This window comes from Manis javanica, chromosome 10 (assembly GCF_040802235.1).
Source record: "Manis javanica isolate MJ-LG chromosome 10, MJ_LKY, whole genome shotgun sequence".
NCBI classification, from domain to species: domain Eukaryota; kingdom Metazoa; phylum Chordata; class Mammalia; order Pholidota; family Manidae; genus Manis; species Manis javanica.
The window spans coordinates 109,814,710-109,837,553 of record NC_133165.1 but is presented as its reverse complement, the minus strand read 5'-3'; the positions used below and the strand labels follow the sequence as shown (position 1 = coordinate 109,837,553).

Below are 22,844 nucleotides of genomic sequence, written 5' to 3'. Positions count from 1 at the left end.
CAGAGTAAGGGCTCGGCGCACCCCAGGCCACCAGCCCCACAGAGGCGTCTCTGAGCAGTCAGGGAAGGGCCCGTGGTGCTGCCTGATTGCCCAGCACCACCCCAAGGCCCTGGTCCCAATCAGGCATGACAGAGGTCTGGCCTTACCTGCTCACCACTGCGTGGCTGACTGAGGAGGGACAGGTCTCCAGGTGGGCTCTTACCCCAGCAGCCAGACCCACCCCTCCCCAGAGGCTGGACGCCACTCACCAGGTACTCGAACTTCACATCCAGGTACTTCTTGATGGTGAGGCGAGTGTCGGGGATGGCTTTGCGGAGGTGTGTGTTCAGGTCCGTCAGCATCTGGAAGGGCAGGACGCGGTGGACGCTTAGGCCCCCACACGTCGGGAGTCAGGCTGGCCAAGGTGACAGAGAATGGCACTAATGTGTCACTCCTTCTGAATAACTCAGGTGTCAGAGCCAAAGGGAGCTTCCAAACGGTCTGTCCATTTCAAGGATAAGAAGGTAGGCCAGGCCAAGGGCAGGCTGGGACTGAGGGTGAAGCCAGGGCCAGAAACCAGCCTGGAGATCAGCGCTGAGGCCGGGGCAGCAGAGCGACTTGCCCACAGTCAGCCGTGGAGGTGACCACGCCAGAGCCTGCATCTAGGCGTTGCGACTCCAGTACAGGACACTTTCTGCATGCCACACTGCCCCCTCCACCCGCACGTGTTGACACACAGAGCTGGGCGCGACCTACCGGCTTGATGGTTTTCAGCAGTCGGATGCCAAACTTCTCAATGCTGCGGTGGGCGTCCGCAAACTTCACAAAAGCCTCGCTCGCCGCTGGCTGGGGCTCCCGTACCCCAATCACGGAGAACACGTCCCCAAAGGCTGCATGACAAGTCTGCCCTGAAGGCTGCCCCTGCTTGGCCTCTTTACAGAGAAGCCAGGGATTTGTTGGGGAGAAGCGGGTGGGGAGAGCGGCAAGCTGGAGGCCAGGGTCTGTTTGAAGGCTATGTCCCAAGAGAGGAGGGTCTACATGCCCAAGGAAGCTGGGTCTGCACCTGAAAGAGCTGGGTCTGTCTACACTCAAGGGAGCCGGCCCTCCTTCCCCAGAGTGACCGGACTACTGGGCAAGGCTGGGCCAAGAGGGAGTAGGTGGCGATGTCTAAGGGCAGGGCACTGGTCTAGGAAGCTGGATGCCAGGGTCTCACTGGCATGTGAAACTATTTTCTTTGTCTGGGCTTCATTTTCCCAACTGTAAAATGGGAGTAACTGTAGTTGCCTTGCCCAGCTAATGGACTTGTAGGAAATGAGACCATGAATAAGTAAGGGCCTTACATACTCTAAGTGGTGATGCAGATTAGACAGAGCCCAGAGGAGTGACTGTGCCCCAGACACTTGCTGGCCCATATGCACCCCACTGGCCCCCACTATTGCTGTATCCCAGCATCTAGACAATGCCCAGCCCCAGCCTGGCCTGAGGACAGCCACTGGGCACAGGTACGAGAACCTCCAGGGAGGAGCTCGGGTACATCCTCCCTGTACGGAGGTGCTGAGCTGAGCAGGGGAGGGATTTCCCAGGGTCACAGAGCAGGTTTGGGGGTGCTCTTACCCCGATGTGTCTGTGACAGCTCATAAAAGGCCCGGAGGAGGTTCTTGGTGTGTTCTGTCATCCCTGTGGGGGACAGCCAGCCAAGGTGGGGGGTGGGGATGTGGTGGGGGCCTCCACCCCCACCCCCCACCCCTGAGTCCTCCCTGTTCCTGGGTTCACTGACCCTTCCCACTAGGGCCCAGGGCTGAAGGCTCAGCCCTGGCACCGGCCCTGACCGTGTGGAGCCCCATCAGACTGGGGAGGCAGGATTTCGCAGGGCAGAAGGTGAACAGGGGAATCCCACTACATTTACATGTGTTATTATTTGAATTCTTATGGATCTGTATCTTATAATCAGAAAAGGTTATGTGTTAAGACTTTTCGTCAAGAATTCTTAACGGCCATGGTCCTAGAATTTTGTACACTGGCATTCCTGCTCCCCATTGTCACCATCTTCAGCGCAGGGCTCTGAAGCTCTTCCTGGCACTTTCTGGGGCACCCCGCCCACCACGGGGCTGCCAGCAGAGGTGCCCTGCCCACCTTTATACAGCTCGGCAGTCCGCTCCAGCTCCTCAAGCCTCTTGACAAGCCCGTCTACGGGGATCAGAGGAAAGCGGGTCAGTCGGTCTCAGCGAGCCAGGGGTGGCACAGGTCAGGTGGGAGGGGAGAGGCGGCCCCAGGGCAGAACGACGAAGGGCACAGAACGGGGCCATAGGAGGGGGATTTGGCACTGCAGGGTCGGCTGGGCTCGGAGGGTTTTGTAAACAGCGCAGCACAGCCGAGAAGTGGTGGACAGGCAGGACTGCCCCCGGGATGCTCTGGAGCTAAGCCCCCGCAGCACGGCAGGCTCGGCACGTGGACGGGGCAGAAAGGTGGCGAGTGGGAAACGGCTCGGCCCTCCCTGGTGCCCAACCTACGGGTGGCACCTCGCGGCCAGCAGGCAGAGGCGAGGAGAGGAAGACCTCACGCTGGCCTTGGTGATCATCTTCGGTTGCTTAACAGCTGTTACCAAGCGCCTACTGTGCACCAGACCCCATGTTAGGCCCAGGAATAACAGTATAGGGGAGGGCCTCATCGTGTCCTCGAGGCTCACAGTGCAGCAGGGGACAGTGGCCAGGACGGGGCTGGCGGGGACAGTGGGCCTGCAAGGCGAGGGGCGGGGGCAGCTGTACCTCAAGAGCTCAGAGTGGGTGTGGATGGACTGCCGGGGATGGGGCCAGCATCCCAGATTTGGGGGGAGGGTGGGCAGGGAGCTCTCAGGACAGCTAAGGGCCAGGCAGTGAGGGCCCAGGGCTCACTGAGCGCTCCTGCAGCACGGAGCGCCACCCTCCTCCCCACCACGGGAGCATAAGGCAGGCACCCACCTCCCGCTGAGAGCAACACAGCAACCAAAGGGCAGGGGCTCCAGGTGAGCGTCATCCTTGCCTGGCCTCCCCCCAGGGCAGGGCCTGGCCTTCCTGAGTTACCCCCTGTAAGCCAGGACCACTTGAGGCTCCCTGCACACAGCTCAGCCTTTGAGCCACGTGAGCCTCTGGGGCAGGGGCTACTTCCCTCATTTTATAAAGAACACAGGGACAGAGAGGTAAAGCAACTTGCCTAAGGCGCACAGCCTGGACGCTCTCTACCCCCTAGTCTCCTGGGTTGCCCCAAATCGGGGTTCTCTGAGCAGGACTGGGGGAAGTAGCAGAGGCCCAGTCTGGGCCTTTCTTTGGGTGGAGAGGTGGCTGTGTCAGGCTGGCAGGGAGAAAGGCTCCGGCTTGGAGGATGGACGGGAGCACCTGAAGGTCTTTGGGAGGCTTCGGCCACCGGCTGGCCTCCCGGCCCTGGCTTGCCAGAGCCTTGGCACCCGGCCAGCCTGGCAGGGAAGGAGCCACGTAAGCACCATGCTGTTGTTTTTAGCTGGGTCATGGGACATCATGACAGCTTTAATTTTAGAAACCCTATTTAAGGCTAGGGAAATTGCAAGGTTTGGGGAGAAAAACACAACTAGTTCTAATTTCATCTCAACGCATGGTAACTACAGTAACAGGGATTTATAGACACCAAGAGGCCAAAAATAGCAGGCACCACTTTTGTACACCATTTGGAACCAGCTCAGTCCTCACCCCCGTGTCCCAGCCAATCAAGCCCAGTACGCCCAGCTGAGCCTACCATTTATATAGGAATTCATATCAAGTCCCCACACATACACTGCAGAACTGCAGCTATTTATAAACCCAAGGGTGTTGGCAAGAGCAGGACTGTTTCACTGGCTACGGGGGGGGGAGTGGGCGTGTACACATGCACGCGTGGGTGGGCGTGTGCGCACCCCTTGGCTTTCCCCTGCCCCAGGCGGCCACAGCCTTGGGCACTAACAGCTGAGATGGGGCAGCAGCGCCACCTCCTGGAGGAGGGCGGTGCGGGAGCAAAGACCAAGCTGGTGCCCGCAGCGAGGAGCGCCCGCGGCATCCAGGAACAGCGCGGGGCTGAGGCCTGGCTATGCAAGGGCAGCTGGCAGCAGCAGCCAAGCCCCAGCTCAGTTAGCCAGGAAGAGGCGCCTCCCTAACGTGAGTCTGTCTCCTCATCGGTGTTGGCAAGGTTTGCAGGGAAAAACACAAATTCTAATTTCATCTCAGCGCATGGTGGCCGCAGTAACAGGAATTCATAGAGATGCCTGGGGGCGAGGGGACCCTGGCTGCAGGATGCCTCAGCTGACCTCTGCTGAACTCTCTGGGAGCTAGAGAGGCCTCCAGGGTCGAGGATATGGTGACTCTGGGCCCCACAGGGAGGGGCCAGGCCCAGGCCAGCAGGGCTCCATTGGCTTGGTGGCAGCCAGGGTGCCCCTCCCCTGGAAGCCCGAGCCCGGGTCCCCTGGGGCAAACCGGCAGGGAGGAGGGGACTCACCGTTGCACAGGATGGCCCGGCTCAGGCCCAGGGCGTCTGCAGTCCCCGAACTCATGTTCTCTACCAGTCGATGCTTTACCTTCTTCAACACTGGGACCAGGTGAGAAAGGGACTCAGTGACGGGGAGTGGCCATCCCGGCCCCAGCCTCACCATGACCCACTGGGGGCAACAGCAGGGGCAAGAGGGACTGAACTGGGGTTTGTGTGGGGGTGTCCCACGGGAGTCCTGAGCCCCCTGTCCTGTTCACTCTCTAATCGAAGGAGGTGTCAGGAGCCTGTGAAGAGGTAAGTATGTGAAGTGTTTAGCCAAGGGACTGGTTCTCCAAGTGGCTACTGGCTACCACCCAGGGGCCAGTTACCCCAGGCTCAACACTGGCTGACAGGCAAGCCGGGGAGAGCCTCTCCTCCTCCCTTCCCTATCTGGGGGGAGACACCATCGTCACAACTGACCTTGGACCCCAGACCCAGTTGCTGCACACGCACATACCTAGTCCTAGGAAGGGGCCACGATGGGACCAAAGGGCTTTACAGGAAGAACCTCCAGGACAGGTTCAGTCTGCCCTTGGCCCTTTCCTTAAAGACCAGAAAGTGGCTCCAGCCCTGAGGTGCAGGCAAAGGGGGCTGGGCTCCAGAGCAGCAAGATCTGGGTGCACATTCACCCAGGGGAGGGGACACAGCCTTCTCTGGGTCTCCGGCCTCGGCCCTGCAACAAGGTGGCTGGTCCACAGGACCACAAAGCTACCATCCAGCCCCTGAGTCTTGACGTTTCTGCAGAGCCAAGACCCAGTCCCTTAGCAGGAGGCAACTTGTCTTAGAGCTTGTCTCAGAGGGCTGGCCTGTGACCTTCTGCCCAAAGCCTGAGGTCCGGTTCAGATCTCAAGCCTTCCTGGGAATGGGTGGGTGGAGGAAGAGGCCAGGACCCACTAGGGGCAGGCCAGCACGGGACCGCCCTCCCTTCAGAAGGGTGTGGGGCTGGGCTGTGGTAAGCTGGGGACTCGGCCTGCAAAGGGCAACCCTAGGGCAGCACCAGAGAAGGTAGCTGAGGGAGGGGGCGAAGCACAGGGCAGTGAGAAACCAAGGACCGGTTGCTGGGGCAGCCACAGGGAGAGCACCCCTGGGTCCTCCCAGGCCTTTTGGATTTGCTTGGTCAGAAAAGTCAGAGACCAAAGCCGTGCAACTACTGAAACATTGTCCTAAAGAGGAAGGACAGGGGCCAGGGGCCTGTGGGGCCACTAGACACCACTGCTCTGGCCCAGCTTACCTATGTCCAGGGACATGCCCTGCCTGGGGTCCGCCTGCAGCTTGTTGTAGTGGATAGTCACCTCCCCCTGGAAAAGCAGGACAGGTAGGACTGTGATGGGGGCCCCCGGACCCCAAGCCTCTTCCCTGAGGAGCCTGTTTGCCCAGCTCATGAGAGGCTTCGGAGCCCCGGAAAGGGACCAGAGCGGCTGTGAATCCAGCCCTACCGGACCTAGGGCTGTGACAGGGCCTTGCGCTGTGACTGGACTGCTCCCAGGTCCCTCCTCCTCCATGTGCCAGGCCCCGGGGAATCAGCAAGGACAAGAGCAGGCATGGTCCCTGCCGTCAGGGCTCACAGCCCGGTGGCCTCTGGTGGCCTCTGCTCCAGCCAGATCTGGTGCCTCGGACCTGTCCCATGCCACACCACACCCCACACCTTTGCTACATCATTTGCCCCCACATATAAATCCTCCCCGTCCCTAGGAATCCCTCCATTCACCCAACAGACATGTCTGAGCCTTACTTTCTCTGTGCCTGGTGCTCAGATGCTAAGGACCCAAGTGCAGGACAGCCCAGCCCCAGGGTCCAAGGCCAGCAAGCGAGGCTGATGCAAATCAGGGAATTACACAAGTTGCATTCTAGCAACTGGAAAAGAGGTGCCAGTTTCTCCAGAGAAGCCATCCCTGACCACATGAGGCCACAAGTCACTCTCGTCCTTGCAATCCTAAGACCCTTGAACCTGAAACCAAATCCATTCAAATGCAACCCTGGATTTCAAAATTGAGTCCTGAAGGAAAACCAAAATGACCTGATGCCGTCAGTGTCAGGGTGGATGGGAAGGCTCCAGGCGGCAGCACAGGGGGCGGCAGGAGTTAGCAGGGGGGACTGCCACTGAGGGCAGCTGATGGGTAGAGGAAGCACGGCAGTGGGAGTCAGACCTGGGCTCTGGTCCATCAGTGTGACCACAGGCAAACCCCTTCCTCCCTCTGGCACCAGTAAATGGGGACAGTGATCACTGCCTGGGCACTGGGGGAGACCCCTGTGCTGCTGTCAGGGCTGTGTATACGTGGTGAAGAGCTCTTATCCTCAGGGACAACGTGAGGGGCTGGTTTGAGACAAGCCTCAGAGGACGAGGAGGATTCTGATGAGCAGAGACGGTGAGGGGATGAGGAAGGAGACCCAGAGGGTCCCACGTCCCAGTGCTGCACCAGATGCAACACCATGCACCTGCTTCCCAGGAGCCCCTCTGCCCAGCAGGTAAGGCCTGGGACAGCAAAATCAGGCAAGGTGGAGCAAAACAGAAGAATAAAGGGAGAAGATGGAGAAGCTGCTGGCCCTGGGCTAAGGTCAGAAAGGGGGGCCGTAGGGTCCTTAGGCACACAGGGCAGTGAGGACAGGTCTGAATGAGTAAGGGAACTAATACACTTGGCCAAGTTCAATCTACACCTGGACTCCATCATCCCATGGCTTTGCACCCCCTTTACTATTTTGGTTTCCCAAGTTACTTGCACCAAAATGTCTAGGAAATGTCAAAAGGCTCCATGCTTGCTTCCGTGAGTGGCCTAGGTGGCCTGGAGGCTGCCTGCACTTCCGGGAGGAAGGGGCTCTGCAGGAGAGGCCTTGGCCTGGAGTAGCTGGGTTGGGGGGGAACCTGTGACTCTAGTCTATGGAGCACAGACCAGCAGCGAGACTGGGAGCTGCCCCAGGGCCCAGAAGGGGTCCTGGGGTCTTTGAGCTCAGAAGACCCACTGGACCGGAAGTTCCTATAGGGACTGGGCGGGGAGGGCTCCTCCTTCCCTCTCAGTCCCTCCCAGGCCCGGCATGGCCCAGCTGACAGTTTGTGGGTGTCTGCTGACCAGACGGGCTCCCCTCAGACTTCCCGCTGCAGCTGCAGCCCTGACGGGACACACTGGCTCACCCTGAGGCATGGGTCCAGATCTGACGGCGGCCCGCCTTGCAAACTCAGTGACAAGGACCTTGTGGCCCTGCAGCCACTCTGGCCAAGGCCCAGCACGACTCCTGGAGCAGAGAGGGAGTTACTGAACGAGCAGGGGAGAAACTGACGGGGGCTGAGTGAGACCCCGAGCCCGGTGTCGGGCTGAGGAGTGGTGAGAGGGCCGCTGAGGCATGTGGCAGATGGGAGATTAGAAGTGGCCGCCTCTGGGTCCCCATTCCTGCAGCCTCACCTTCACCTCCTGAATCATCTTGGCCACCTCCACCTTAGTTTTTCCTTTGATTGATCTGCCATTGACCCCGGTGATCTCGTCGCCAGCCGCCACAGTGCCGTCCAGGGCAGCCGGAGTGTTGTCAAATACCTGTGGGGGTACAAGGAGGGTGGGCAGGGGAGGGGAGGGGCAGTGGAGAGGAAAGTGGGCGAGAGACAGTCATCCTCTCCACCCACCCACAGCCCTGCTCTGCCTTGGTCTCCACCCTCTGGAGGTGCTACAGAAGTGGGAGGGGAGAAAGTGCCCAAGCAGAGGGACTGACGCCACGTTCTTGGGAGGACGGAAGGGAAATGCGTACTGATGACTCTCCTATTCTGATACCAAATACAGCAAACCTTATACCCCCAGCGGAGTGCTCCCCCAGGGTTCTTTCTTTAATAGGGTTCCCAACAATGCTGCTCTGAGCTGCCTTGAGTCCCCAGGCACCGCATGTCCGTATCTGCACCTCCAAAGAGTAAGGACCCCACCGTGCAAGGATGCGCCTCTTCCCACCGTGACCCCTTCAGCGGAGTCTGCACTCATGGGCTCTGTGAGTCACTGGACAGCTATGTGAGTGGCACTCGGGCATGGGGGAGGCAGGCTGCCTAAGTATGTACAGAGCTGGACACAAGAATACAAAAATCGTATCCCAAAATAAAGCACAGTGGGGAGACATCAAAATTCTTAGGAGTGGTTATCTAAGCCTGTCTTCTTTCTACAACATATTATTTCTAAATTTTCTACATAAAGCATGTAAAAAGAACACTTTGTGATGTTTACTATATTATTATAAGAAAATGATAAAATTAAGATGAATATTTCTTTCTGCTACCTTCCAGAACCACACTAAAAAAAAAAAAATTTTATTTTTAATGGTACAGGAGACCAAGAAAGATGTCTGTGTATGCAAGACAGAACAGTGGGCATCCAGGGTGGGGCTAATGAAAGAGATCTGATCTTTGCTAGAAACTGCCAGCAGGGCAGGGAACGGTCCTCTGGGGACAGCCATGGCTGGGTGGACGGCCAGGGGGGACGGACACGACTCCAGGCTCCCTCCCTGCCCACCCAGCCCTCCACTGCCCCTTCTAGGGGGAAGACAAGGCTTATTCCCCAGAGAAGTTCCCCACTCCCAGGGACCGGGGAAGTGGGAGAGAGGTGAACTGAAGACAGAAGGGGCTACAAGACGTTCACACACGAAGCGTGAGTCCCAGAGCCCTTCACCCCAGAATGCCAGCAGCCAGGCTTCCTGCCTTCCCCTCAGGAGATGGGGACCCTGATCTGAATGGCTCCACAGGAAAGGCTTCGCTATGTGGACACTGGTAAGCTACCCCCACTGCTCTTCAATGCCTGGGCGCCCTGCAAGGAAGTGCAGCTGCTGACACAAATGGGCACATGACGGTGAGGCTCACACGTAAAAGGAATGACAGGCGGGAATACTGAGCACCTGAGAAAAGTGTCCTACATGAGAAACACCAAAACACTTAAACAGATAAAAGGAACCACAGGAAACAGAAATAAAGCAGAGACCATGTAAAAACAAAAAGAAAACTATAATTTACACCTTCACAGTGATTAGATACCAAGAGGAGGAGGATATAAAAGGATTTGTTAATAAGAAAGATCTCTCAGCAATGCAAAATATAATTGAAATGAAAAAATGCCAAAATGAAAACCAAGCAGAGGAAAGTGAAACAGAGATGGACAATCAGAAAAAAAAAAGAATCCTAGAAGATCAAGTCAGGAAGCCTAATATTTAATCAATAGTTGCTCCACAAGGGGGCACAGAAAACATGGAGAACAGGATACCATCAAAGTGATAATACTGAGGCTCAGAAGAGAAAGACGTGGGGTCCCCAGTGAACCTGACCTCTGAGGCTCTAGCACAAGAGCCATCATCATGATATTTCAGAATGCCAGAGACAAAAAGAAGTTCCTGAGTCTTGACAGGTCAAGAACACGATACATTACAAGGGTCACAAGGAAGCACGGCACCATCGGACATAACGACAATGCTGATGGCAAAACATAACTCCAATTTCTAAGTGAAAATTACTTTCAAATTTGCCATTCATTCCTGAATTCGATCTTGAATTTGAATCCCAAATGTCAACTGAAAGGAATATGAGAATAACAACAACAAAAAAAAAGACAGAATAATGGCATTTTCAAGAGACACAAGGTCTCAAAAAATTTAGCTCCCACGCAGCCTTTCTCAGAAAGCTACAGGAGGATGTGCTCCACCAAGACGGGGAAGTAAGCCAAGCAAGAGGGATCCTGGAGACGGGGAATCCAACAGAGGGCGGGGAGGAGGCTCAATAAGGAAAAACCACAGGGGGACACAGGAAGATCACAGGAAACATTTGACGAAGGAAAATGGTACTGAAAGTACAAGGAAAATGCAAACCAGGGGAGAAAGAAACAAGAAACTACTTTAAAAAAAAGAAGTAAAGATTGAGTTAAGAAACAGATTCCTCAAAAAGTTAAACATACAGTTACCATTTGACCAGCAATTCCACTCCAGGTATATACAGAAAAGAAATGAAAGCATATATCCACACAGACTATACATGAATGTTCACAGCAGCTTTATTCATAATAGTCAAGAGGGGCAAACAACCCAAATGCCTATCAACAAATGAATGGATAAACAACTAGGGGAATATACACACGATGGGATATTATGCCCGTAAAAAGAATGAAGTGTTGAAACATGCCACAACTTGAATGAACTTCAAAACCATGCCAAGTGGAGGAAGCAAGAGAGAGGCCAAAGGTGACATGTTAGATTCCTTTCATATGAAATATCCAGAATAGACAAAAACTCACAGAGCCAGGTAAGTGGAAGCCAGGGAAGAGGGGAAGGGGAATGAGGAGTGATTACTTGAAAGGCATGGGATACTCTTCTGGGTGACGAGAAGTTCTGACATTGCAGAGAGGAGGTGGTCGCATTTAGTGAATGCACTTAAATGCCACTGCACCATCCACTCCAAAACTATTAATTTTCTTGTATGAATTCCACCGCAATACAAACATTTTTTTTTTTTAAAGAACCATCACAGTTAAGCTCTGTATGTAAAACAGCATGTTAACTGTTCTAGAATGAGAGCTCTGTGAGGTCTTTGTTTTCTTCACATCCTTGTTCCCTGGTGCCTACAACAGAGCCTGGCCAGGCCCTCAGAAACTAATTCCTGAACAAAGAATCTGTGGCACTGATACCAATTTAGCCAAAACTTGCAAAATAGCTATGTTGGGGAGATGCGGTGAGACACAGCAGAGCGGTTTTGGAAGAGAGCTGAATGCAGAATTCTCACCTACTGGGCTGGGAAAAGTGAACAGAGATTTACAAGGGAAAGACTGAGAAAGAATAGGATTAAGCGTCTTAGTGAGAAAAATGGAAGCTCACACCTGAAGAAACAGCTAAAAGGGTGGAAAAGTGGGGGTGCTGCTGTCAAGGGGGTGGGTTGGGGAGCATGGTGAGAGGAGGTACAGCAGAGGATCGCTATTACTTGACAGGCCTTCAGTGTTCAAAGCAAATCAGCTAGTCTGATAAAAACACAAATGTTTAAAAATCTATTATTTTATAATCATGGTTCATTTTAAACAAACCTTGCTCTCAACAGGTGAACAGAGGAAGGTGGTAGGAGAGACTGAGCAGGCACATGGCAAGGAGGCCAGGCCTGGGTGAGGTCTCTCACACCTCCTGGGTTGGGGGAGGCCAAATCGCTCGTGAAGGCTGCATCCTGAGTAGGCAAGACTAATTTCAGGAATCTCTTCAAGACCTAGAAATGACTCTTTTGCATGGTCCTCAGAGAGAATGCATTTCCCATGTACCGCCAAGCTACTTAGCTGCAAAGGTTAGAACGGGGTAGAATCCAAGTCAAGTTTATCTCTGAGGTGGGAAGCTTCCTTCCAAAGCTGTGGAAGGATCACTGACTCTGACCAGCCACAAAGTAAAGAAAAAACTGTCTCCAATCCTAAGTCACCACTGACAGTATCACCAGGACAGCTTCTTCTACAAGGACCACAAAATTGTTCACACTGGCAGATCATCTGGGAAAGTGAACAAACACCATAGAAACTACAGCAGCTCCCACTTAGTGGGTGCTTCTTAAGTGCCTGGCCTCATAGTAAGTCCTCTTGTCTGATCTTCACATCAACCCCATCCCTACCTATATTCCACCCTCACTCTCTAGGTGAGGAAACTGAGGCCCAGAGAGGTTAAGTAACTTGCTAATAAACAGCGAGGCTTACAGGTGAACTCAGGCCATTATGATTTCGTAGTCTTTTAGCCTTTTCCCTACCCTTCACTGTGCTAGTATCCAAGGCTGACAGTTTCACTGACTCATTAAGACCTTTTCATTGAGGGTCCACTCTATACTAGGCACTGTACCAGGAGGTGACTGCAGGGAAAAAGCAAACTGGGATCCTGCCTTCATAGTGCAGAGATTATGGAAAAGCAGCTACATACAGAACAATTACTGAGCAAACCCAGGACTATAGTGGCAAGTGCTGAGAAGAAAAAGACAGAAATGACAGAGAAAAAACATGGGCAGACCTGCTGAGAGGGGCTGGTCAGAAAGGCCTCTGTGAGGAGGTCAGACCTCAAGAAGGAGAAGGAGCAAGCTCTGCAGAATAGAGACGTGGGCCTTTGTCATGCCCAAGTAGGGAGGGGGTTCGCCCCTTCCAGGACCTCACCCCCACCTCTACAGCACCCAGTACCTGGACAATATAGAGGCAGGGGCAGTACTGGGCCCCTCCTCCAATGCTGATCCCGATCAGGTTCTGAGCATCCTTCTGCAGGGTCACCTTCCCAGGCACAGTAGGGATTCCACTAGAAAGAAAAGCACATGAGTCTGAATCTCCTGGAGGAAGGAAACTGGAGGGGATGAGGAAGGGACAGGCCCTCCAAAACCCCCAAAAGGCTCCAAATGTTGCATAGCCTTTTCTCTACACAAGACTTCCTCACTTGGCCACAAAGACAGCATTTTGTGCTGGAGTGTGCACAGCTCTTGGAGTCATGGCAGCTGTGGGATCAAATCCCAGCTCTGCTATTTATCAGCTGTGGCACTTGAATAAGTCACTCTCTTGCATCTCAGTTTCTTCATCCACAAAATGGTATGGATAAAAATGGCTACTTTATTAATGTTCCTGTAAGAAAGTACACGGAAGGCACTTGACACCAACTCAGCCCGGAGCAGGCACCCCCTTCCCTTTCCTTCATGCTGCCTCTGAGATTTGAGTCAGACTCTGTCCTTTTCACCTTTCAAACACATATGGAACATTATGGCCACCTCCTCCAGGAAGCCTTCACCTGTTAAACTATCCATATGCCCCATTTCTCAGCTGCTTTACTCAAATCTCAGTATTCACTACAAAACAGCACTTATTTGTGTTTTGTGGTAAATATCCTCAATAATTCACTTATTCATTCAGTAACATCCGCTAACACTCTATTGATGTCAAACACCATACTTAGTGTTGAGGACACAGAAAAACATTGGGCCCAGTCCTTGCTCTGATGGAGGATATATCCAGTAAAGTCAATTCTGCAATCTATCCCACTACTCATCTCTACTGGGGAGGAAGGTGTGTGTATGATATTCCTATTCACCTTCAAAACCTGGCTAACTGCCGCCTCTGTGAAGCCTTCCCCGAACACCCCATCAGAGGCACTGCTCCATCTGCTGTGCTCTCCTTGTAGCCAGGCCATTCTCCATCAGCATCTCTATGGTCCGGACTTGTCCTTATCTGGTAATGTGTCTACAGCCCCCTACAGAGAGTGAGCTCCTGGAAGGGCAGGGTCCATTCTGCTATAGTACAAAATCTAATCCCTGCAGGGAAGAGTGTGGAACTGGCAAGTCCAGAGATCTTGGGGACCTGGGGCTCGTGCACTCCTGGAACTTGGGGGGAAAAATACTCACAGTTTATCCTCCTCGATGTCATAATCCAAGTCTGCAAACATGGTTCTGAGAGTTGAGGTGGGCTGGCTCACTGCCCAACCCGGCAGGGGAACAGGGAACTGGATCCGGGAAAGAAAGGAGAGTAGCGCTCAGGAAACCAAGGTGCCTAGAAGCCACCCCCAACCCCGGCGATCTGGGAGAGCCGGACCCTCCCCTTACCCTCTGGATCGTGGGGGAGGTCCCCGGGGTGAGGTTCGGAGGAACAGGTGTTTCTTACTAGGTACAGGGGGGAATTCCAGGCCAGGGCGGTGGGCTCGGATGCCAAAGGCCGCACCACGGATCTCCAGGCCCTTGAAAGCTGCCTCTGTCCCTCACCGGAAGCGTCAGTCTCACAGCCGGTGCGGGATAAGCTGGCACCTGAACCCACCTGCCGTTCCACCTGTCGGAGGCCGCCACTATTACGTCGCTTCCGGAAGGACGCGGAAGTCCCGCCTTCCCCCGGGCTATTTTCCCCAATCCCTGAGGCAATCCTTCCTTCCCTGGTCCTCGGGGCTACCAGAACCAGGAAAGAGAACAAACATTGACGAAAGCTCGCCATTAACATGAAAAAGAGGAAACAGAGGAAAGAGAGGAAAGAGGTCTGGAGAGACCGACAGTACTCAACCCCGCCCCGGGCCCTGTGGGCGCCGCCATCTTAGTAAGGGCAGGGTACTTCCCAGCTTCCTCAGCGGGACGCCGGGGACCACGCCGGCACGGCGGTTGCCTTGGCAACGAAAGCATCAGTGGGCGGGGAGACCTCCAGCGAAGTTCAGTGTACTACAGACCCTTTCGCATTCTCATTACCGGACTCTAGGGTGCTGTGATACCTCTATTAGAATGTCAGTGTCCGAGCTGAAAGGACCTTCGAGATGCCAGCTTAATCCCAGTTTTGCAGACCAGGAACTAGGTGTCAGAGAGCGGAAGGGATTTTGTCCAGAGCCACCCATAGTTGGTATAAGATCCAGATCTTAACCCTGAGATTCCTGCCGTCTAGTCCAGTGCCCTTGAACGCTTGCACACTTGTGTTCAGTGGCTCTATTAGCGACAAATTGGGTAAAAATGACCTTCCCTTCCGTTTACACACATGCAAACTAAGAGCACTGAGGCAGACACTTTGTATGGTATTTGGTGAAAGAATCCTTACACCCCATCTCTTCCCATAGTTCTGAGGAGCAGCCCCCCTGGGGTCCCACTGAGGGTCACAGCCCCCATGTACCCGAGGCTCAGGAAATGCCATCATTGCTCTTGCCTGCTGAGGAGTATGAATCTCATTTCCCCGCCAACTTTCGCTGGAGCTGTTATTGTGTAAAGTGGGTGGATTCTCTAAGGGGACTTGTGCTCCCAGAGCCTGGCATCTACCTCATGCAGGCAGCATGGGCCTGGACCTGTCCAGGTTCCTCCCAGGGTCAGCAGAGGAAGGAGAGATGTGGAAGGATGATTGTCTGCATATCCCACAGCTCAATGGGAGCCCCACTCCAGCCACGCCTTAGGGAGCTGAGTCTCAGGGTATGAGCAGAATGCCACATTGGCAAAACCCTCCCATGTACCCACTGCTCTGCAGTCCAGATCACTTTCACAGGATTTCAAAGCTCACCACAACCCTATGAGAGGAGAGCAAGTATTATCAGCCATTTGTGCAGGGAAGGAAACTAAAGCAGCTTCCCCATGTCTCACAGGTGGTTGGTGGCAGAGCTGGGGCTGGAACCTCCAAGCCCTGTTTTCAGGCCAGAATTTCAGGCTAAAACAGCAACAACCTCCACACCCAGCTATTTTAACATGGACTGTGGCTCTTCCACCCCACGATAGCTTAGCACAAGACCAGATGTAACCATTTTGCAGCTGGGTGACCTTGGGCAAATCACTTCCTGACTCAGCTTCAGGTGTCTGTGGAGTGGGGCAGGGCGTGAGGAAGCAGGTATATGTGATAAAGATAAAAAGAAGCACATTCACAATTGCATCAAAAAGAATAAAACATCTAGGAATAAACCTAACCAAGGAAGTAAAAGACCTTTATCCTGAAAACTACAAGACACTCATGAGAGAAATTAAAGAAGATATCAATAAATGGAAATACATCCCATGTTCATGGATAGGAAGAATTCATATTATCAAAATGGCCATCCTGCCTAAAGCAATCTACAGATTCAGTGCAATCCCTATCAAAATACCAACAGCATTCTTCAACAAACTAGAGCAAATAGTTCTAAAATTCATATGGAACCACAAAAGATCCCAAATAGCCAAAGCAATCCTGAGAAGGAAGAATAAATCTGGGGAGATTACGCTCCCTGACTTCAAGCTCTACTGCAAAGCCACAGCAATCAAGACAATTTGGTACTGGCACAAGAACAGACCCATAGATCAATGGAACAGAATAGAGAGCCCAGATATAAACCTAAGCATATTTGGTCAATTAATATACAATAAAGGAGCCATACATATACAATGGGAAAATGACAGCCTCTTCAACAACTGGTGTTGGCAAAACTGGAGAGCTACATGTAAGAGAATGAAACTGGATTATTGTCTAACTGCATACACAAAAGTAAACTCAAAATGTATCAAAAACCTGCATGTAAGTCATGAAACCATAAAACTCTTATAAGAAAACATAGGCAAACAATAGGCACATGAAAAGATGCTCCACATCATTAATTATCAGGGAAATGCAAATAAAAACCACAATGAGAAATCACCTCACACCCGTTAGGCTAGCCTGTATCAAAAAGACTAAGAACAACAAATATTGGCAAGGATGCCAAGAAAGGAGAACCCTCCTACACTGCTGGTGGGAATGTAAGCTAGTTTAACCATTGTGGAAAGCAATATGGAGGTTCCTCAAAAAACTAAAAATAGAAATACCATTTGACCCAGGAATTCCACTGCTAGGAATTTACCCAAAGAATATAATTTCTCAGATTCAAAAAGACATGAGGGGGACTTGATAATATGGGTGAATGTAGTAGCCCCAATGTTTTTCATGTGAAACCTTCATCGATGATATCTTAATAAAAATAAATAGACAAAAAAAAAAAGCAGATGTGAGTACTTAGTAAACAATTCACATGGCATAACGGCACTCGAGCCTCCTGGCCCCCAGTTCACTCTGGTCCCTCGCCTTAGCTGAGGGCGAGATGTCCAGGTCCCTCTTTTCTGCCTTGTCCCACCCCGCTTCCAGGCCCAGCTCTAATCCAGGCAGCTTTACCAGACCATCCTGGCTCCTGAAAAAGTCATTTGGATCATCCACTTGGCAGCAAATTACGTATTGCCTTTTGAAATCCCTTCCTGGCTTTCCTGGGCCAGCAGTATGTTGATTAACTTACTACATGTTTCTATTTGTTCTGGAAAGGTTTTTTTCCCCTTTAAAATTGGGGCTGAGGGCTCATCCCTTGACAAATTGTGAATTGTTTCTCACTATTCTCCTATTCCTGAGTTCCCTTCCTGTACTGATTTTATAATTCCCAGCACTCTCACCTTCCACAGGGTGCTAGGAATCCATCAGTGGGTATTGCTGTGACAAACAAGAAAAAGAAAATTGATTGCTCTGTAATACCTGTTACTGTAAAAATATTATGACCTACTTTTTATTTGTCAGTGGAGGGGGTCTCCCAGGTCAGCCCACATGGCACAGATGCTTGTTCCAGCCAATTAAGGGGGTAAAGTTGGGATGATGAATTTATTTGGGGGGAAAGAAAGTGCAAGGACCTTGTTCAGTCACCAGCATAAGCACTTCTCACCTTTCCAACCGGACAGGAAGCCCCTGGCGGCAGGCCTTGCCCTTCTCCGTATCCCCCATGGGAGCTGGCACAATACCTGGCTGCGGATGAAGTGCCATAGAAATAGCTGAGGCTTGAATGAGGTGGGACATTCCCTGGGCCCTGGAGGAGGGGAAGTGGATGGGCAGAGGGGGAAAGAGATGTTGAGGGCCTGAATCCGGACAGGGGCAGTGGCCTGAGCTTCCTCCATGAGGCTGGAGCCACCAGTCCACATAAATGTCCAGAATTTTGGTGTCTAACACAGCAGCCTCCAAGCCCAGAGACCAACGTGGACTGCAGCTGTCCCACCCCACAATGGCCCCAGCTCCAATCTGAGCTCTGCTGCTCTGTGGCTGAGGGATGTGGAGCAAGTCGCCCTTGCCTGTGGGCCTCAGGTGCCTGTAGAGTTCGGATGATGATCCCTCCCAGGGTAGTACTATAACGGTGAAGATTAAAAGGAGAAACTGGTGCGAAAGTGCCTTGTAAGTGATTCACTGGGTGCAGATGTCAGAGGTTTTTCTTGCCATTCCTCATTATGTTATTTTGCTCAGTACTTCCAAGAGCAGGGCGATGGTGCACTAATAGGCCGTAGGATGCTCAGGCCTCTGTCTCCTAGGAGGTGCAGGCTCCTGGGCTCTCTCTCAGACCTATTGCATCACAGTCTCTGGGGAAGTGGGGCTACATTTTCACAAAGCTCCATGGTGGCTTCAGTGCCTCCTGCAGTTTGAGGACCACTGTGTCCTCAGAATGGACAGTCTCTGCACACTTGGGATGGGCCTGCTAGGTCCACCAACAATCCCTGCCCCAGGGGTCTCAGCATGCAGAAGTCCTGTTTTATGTGACCCCAGAGAAGGGCTTCTGGCCAACCCAAAGGCCACAGAAGGCTTCCTGGAGGAAGCGATGTCTCAGTTAAGTCCTGAAGGAAGTGCTATTGCTACCCAGGCTGAGAAGAAGGGCAGGGTGACACAGGCAGAGGGCACAGCTGGTGCAGGAAGCAGGTGCCACTAGGCCCAATCCCTGTCCTCAGGGAATCATTGCATGGCATGGGAGACAGATGGTGGGGGTAATGACAGCTGTGAGCAGGCCACCATCAAGGTCCTGGTGGGAGTACAAGGAGAACCCCTACCTCTGCCTGTCACAGGTGAGGGAGGTCAGCAAGGACCTCGGGAGGAGGTCTGAGCACCTCTGAGCACTACTGAAAGATGGATAGGGTTCCAGAGTGGAAATTGGGGTAAGGACATCCACCCACTTCCAGGGGGCTGAGTCAGGCTGGTCCTCGGACTCCCACTCGCCAAGCTTGCCCCTCCTTCCCTGCTCCGCTCCTGAGCCCCTCCAGGCAGGCAGGTGACCTTTCACCTGGCCTGGCCCCGCCACTGAAAACTGTGTGACCCTGGGCAAGTTCCAACCCCTCTCCAGCCCGGGTGCCCTCCAAGATTCCTACCCTTGGTTTGGGGCCTCAGATTCAGTCAGGAAAAGCTTGCCTCGCCAACACCATATTCCCGGGGATGTGCTGCCACCCAGTGACCACTGAAACATCTACCAGCACCAGAGCGGCCGGGAGAGTCTCCCCCACTTTCCACCCAGTCACAGTCACAGCACACCCCCCCCACCCCGACCCCCGGTCTGGCTGCGGAGACCATACTTCTGTGTGGTCTGTGGGCGACGGGTGAGGCTGGTCATATGCATGCTATGGCCCCAGCACGAGTCCTGAGTCCTTCCTGACTCACTGCTGGCTTCAAAGTCCCCTGTAAAGGTCAAAAACCAGGGGCGGGTAGTGGAACTCAATTCAGTTCATCACCAGCACAGAGATGTGCAGCGAGGCTTCTTAAATCCGACAGACGATAGCAGGAATGGGAGCGGCTCGCCCTTGACGCCCCCTGCCCGCCGGGCCCTGTGCTAGCCGCTTCCTCGGCTATCTCACATGCACGTCGTCGGCACAGCCCTCGGACGCTGGGCCTCCTGTTCCACACAGTCACTCATTCAATAAACACGTATCCAGAACCTCCTCCGTCCAAGCCACGAGGTCACATCGGAGAACAAGGAGGGCAAGGTCCTGCCCTGACAGCTCACATGAGTGGGAGAAGCCCGCTAGGAGCCACAACCGAAGCTCAGCTAATTCTAGCTGGTGGCAGGCATCATGGACACTGTAAAATGGGGGGTGGGGGTGGAAAGGGTGATGGGAGTGGAGCTTTTTAGATCTAGTGGGTGACAGGGTCTCTGAGCAGTTAACTGGAAACACCTGTCATCAGGATCCCGGCTTGCAAAGCCGGGGGCAGACTGTTCCTGGGGCAGACGTCAGCTGATACCTTCCAGGAAAGGCCAGGGTGGCTGGGGGGTGGGAGCGGAGTGCGGCATGAGGCTAGATCAGTGAGGTCAGCAGGGGCCAAAGCCTATGTTACTGGTACCCCCTAACTCCCAAATGTGGAAAGGTTTGCATCTCCCAGCTCATCAGTGGCAAAGCTGGGGTTCAAATCCAGATGGGTCTGACCCAGAGTCCGCTCTGTGACCCCTGTGCTTTCCAGGCTGTGTGGTTGTGGACAAGTGACCCAGCCTCTCCGAACTCAGCCTCCTCGGCTGCACAAGGAAGGTAACACCTCCCACTTCAGCACATTCAGTGAGGCCCCCAGTCAAAAGGGGAGCCCAGTGGGAAAGGGCATGATGGGAGATACCTGGGGGGCTAGAGGGTGGGCTGGACAGATCATCAGCTTCATGGCGGCTGCATGACCCTAGAAATGTCACTCAACCTGAGCCTTGGTTTGCATGGGAAAAATAAGTATTGTAAGACCCTAATTGTTGGTTTTATATTGGAGTCAGTCCACAACACCCCTGCCCAAACCCTTCAAACACCTTCCCCTCACATACAGAACAAATTCCAGGTCCTTAGCTAGAGATCTGGGCCTGGCTGCTCCTCTAGTACACAGCCCACCCTTCTTCCCCACTCACATTCTGTTCCAGGGCCTCCTGCTGTTCCTGGAACAAGCTGGGATATTTCCACCTCAGGGCCTTTTCTCTTGCAACTCTTTCTGCCTGGAGCGTTCTTCCCCCAGGTACACTCACTCGCTTACATCACCCTCAGCTCTACCACACATCACCTCCTCAGGGAAGCCCTCCCCAAGCACCCAGCTCAAGTGCAGCCTTAGCTGGTCTCTTCCGGAACACCCACCTGGCACACAGCACAGGGCCACTTGTTTGTGCCACAAATGGATTGCACATTTATGTGTTTACTTATCAACCAGCTTTTTGTCTGTCTTGCCATGAGACTGAGAGTTCCCGGTGGGCCGGAACCCGGCCTATCCTGGTCACACCTGTAGTGCCAACACCTAGCACAGTGAGTGCCCAGAACATTCAGCACATATCTGTTAGCAAATGAATGGCATCATCTCCCCCCACCCCCCACCCAGTCTGAAGCAAGGTGAGGATCAGGGCGCTGGCTGCCCTGCTGGGAAACTGGGATGCGGAAGCAGAAGGGAGCCCAGGCTGCTGTGCCAGCCCTGGGGACGCTGAGTCTGGGAGCCAGATCCGCCCAGGGAAGTGGATGCCTTTCTCACTAGGGGCAGCTGTGGCTGATGAGTTGGACTTTGGTTGCTCAGAGGCAGTTGCGTCCTTCCAGAAGCCCATTCCCAGCTTGGATGGGGCCATAGGCCTCATCGCCCTTGGGGTACAGGAAAGCTCTCTCCTCTCCTCTTCTCTCATGGCCTCCTCCCACTGCTGCCTCTGGCCAGAGGTGGGATGTAGGCTTCTGTGGGGCCCAAACGAGCCCCAAATCGGCTCTGTTCCAGGCTCTGCAAGGCCTGTAACAGACTGACCCCTGACCTTCCCTCCTCCCCCATCCCTGCCTAGTGCTCTGCCCCCTGGGTTAGGTCACTGATGAAAGCTGGTGGGAGCCTAGGGGCTGGAGGGAGAGGGACAGAGCCTGATTGTTCCCTGCCCCTGGCCGCTCGCGGCAGAGTGACTGGCTCTGCTCTCTCCCACTTTCTCTCCCTCATTCTCTCTCTTTCTCTAGGTCAGAGACTCTAAACTCGAGAGGGAAGTTCGGACACACGGATGCCAGGACACCCCAGAGATTATGAATCAGGACTGGCATGGGGACCCATGGATCAGACACAGCGCCAGGGACCCTGGGAGGTCCCAGTTCGGGCAGAGCATAGGACCAGAGCGTTGGGCATCACTGGCCCTTGTTGAGCCCCCACTAGGTGTGCAGTGGGGTCTCGGGAGGCTTAGAGCCAAACCAGACCCACGGGAAGGCTGTGAGGACATACGACACAGACGTGAATGTGTCCTCTCCCTCCTCTTCCCTCTGATCTGCCAGCACCCCCTTCATTCTCCACACCCATCAGGTCCGAGGCAGGCTCCCCCCATGCCCCGTCAGTCCAGCTGTCCAGCTCTGCACCAGTATCCCCACACTGGCCAATTCCGCAGCTCTGTAACAAGCCTGGCATCGAGCAGGGCAAGAGCCCCACCTTACCCGTCTTGAGGATGTCTCAGCTCTTAGGCCTTGGCCCTGTCTCACCACTTTCAGAATCTGCTTGCCTAGCTCCACCGAAACCCTGCAGTGGAGGTTGGGGGAATTGATCAGGACTGAATCGAATCTAGACATTAATCTGGGAAGAACTTTATAACATTGTCTCCCTATGCAAGTTAATGGCGCTCTCTCTCTCTCTCTCTCTCTCCATTTATTTGGATTTCTTTCTTTTTTTTTAAATCCTCCCCTCCTCTAGGTTTCTTTCTTTTACTTTTTATTAAGGAAGATGTTAAAGGTACAGAAGGAGAGAGAAGAGGATGAGGAAGGTTTTGCCCACTACCCCTTGTGACCACTGCCTTTACAGCCATCACCCTGTTCCTGCCCCTTCTCCCAGCCCATAATTCATTATTTTCAAGCACATCTTTGAGGTCTTCTTTTATGTCTTCCAGTAATGTTTTTTGTCTTAATTTTTTTGTTTGCAAATAATTATAGATTGACAGGAAGTTACAAAAATTGTGCAGGGAGGGCTCATGTATCCTTTACCCAGTTTCCCTCAATGGTAATACCACACACCACCACAGTGTGTTACCCAAACTGGGGATTTGGCATTGGCATTGGTACCACCCACAGACCTTGTCACTAGTTGGACACACATCCGTGTGTGTGTGTGTGTGTGTGTGAATTCCGTGCAATTTTTTCACCTGTGTGGATTCATATAAGCACCACCACGATCAAGACACAGAACTGTTCCACTACCACAAAGATGCCTCATGCCACTGAGTGACAGCAA

General features: G+C 53.3%; 1 protein-coding gene across 6 annotated transcripts in view; it reads right to left on the bottom strand.

Annotated features, from left to right (window-relative positions):
* The window catches only part of PICK1 (protein interacting with PRKCA 1), a 75,579-nt gene that overhangs the window by 2,633 nt on the left and 50,102 nt on the right, over positions 1 to 22,844 (bottom strand). For 2 of the 6 annotated variants that reach the window (XM_073213866.1, XM_037006992.2), the window contains 10 exons: positions 14,076 to 14,237; positions 13,820 to 13,917; positions 12,618 to 12,729; positions 7,881 to 8,009; positions 5,717 to 5,783; positions 4,456 to 4,545; positions 2,113 to 2,166; positions 1,594 to 1,656; positions 736 to 911; positions 249 to 341 (listed from right to left, as the gene is read on the bottom strand). In XM_073213866.1, coding sequence (XP_073069967.1) covers positions 249 to 341; positions 736 to 911; positions 1,594 to 1,656; positions 2,113 to 2,166; positions 4,456 to 4,545; positions 5,717 to 5,783; positions 7,881 to 8,009; positions 12,618 to 12,729; positions 13,820 to 13,860 — 825 coding nt within the window. In that variant the 5' untranslated portion in view covers positions 13,861 to 13,917; positions 14,076 to 14,237. Of the gene's footprint in view, positions 1 to 248; positions 342 to 735; positions 912 to 1,593; positions 1,657 to 2,112; positions 2,167 to 4,455; positions 4,546 to 5,716; positions 5,784 to 7,880; positions 8,010 to 12,617; positions 12,730 to 13,819; positions 13,918 to 14,017; positions 14,506 to 22,844 lie in introns of those variants that run through there. The other 4 variants (XM_037006993.2, XM_037006989.2, XM_037006991.2 and 1 more) reach the window with 4 other exon arrangements.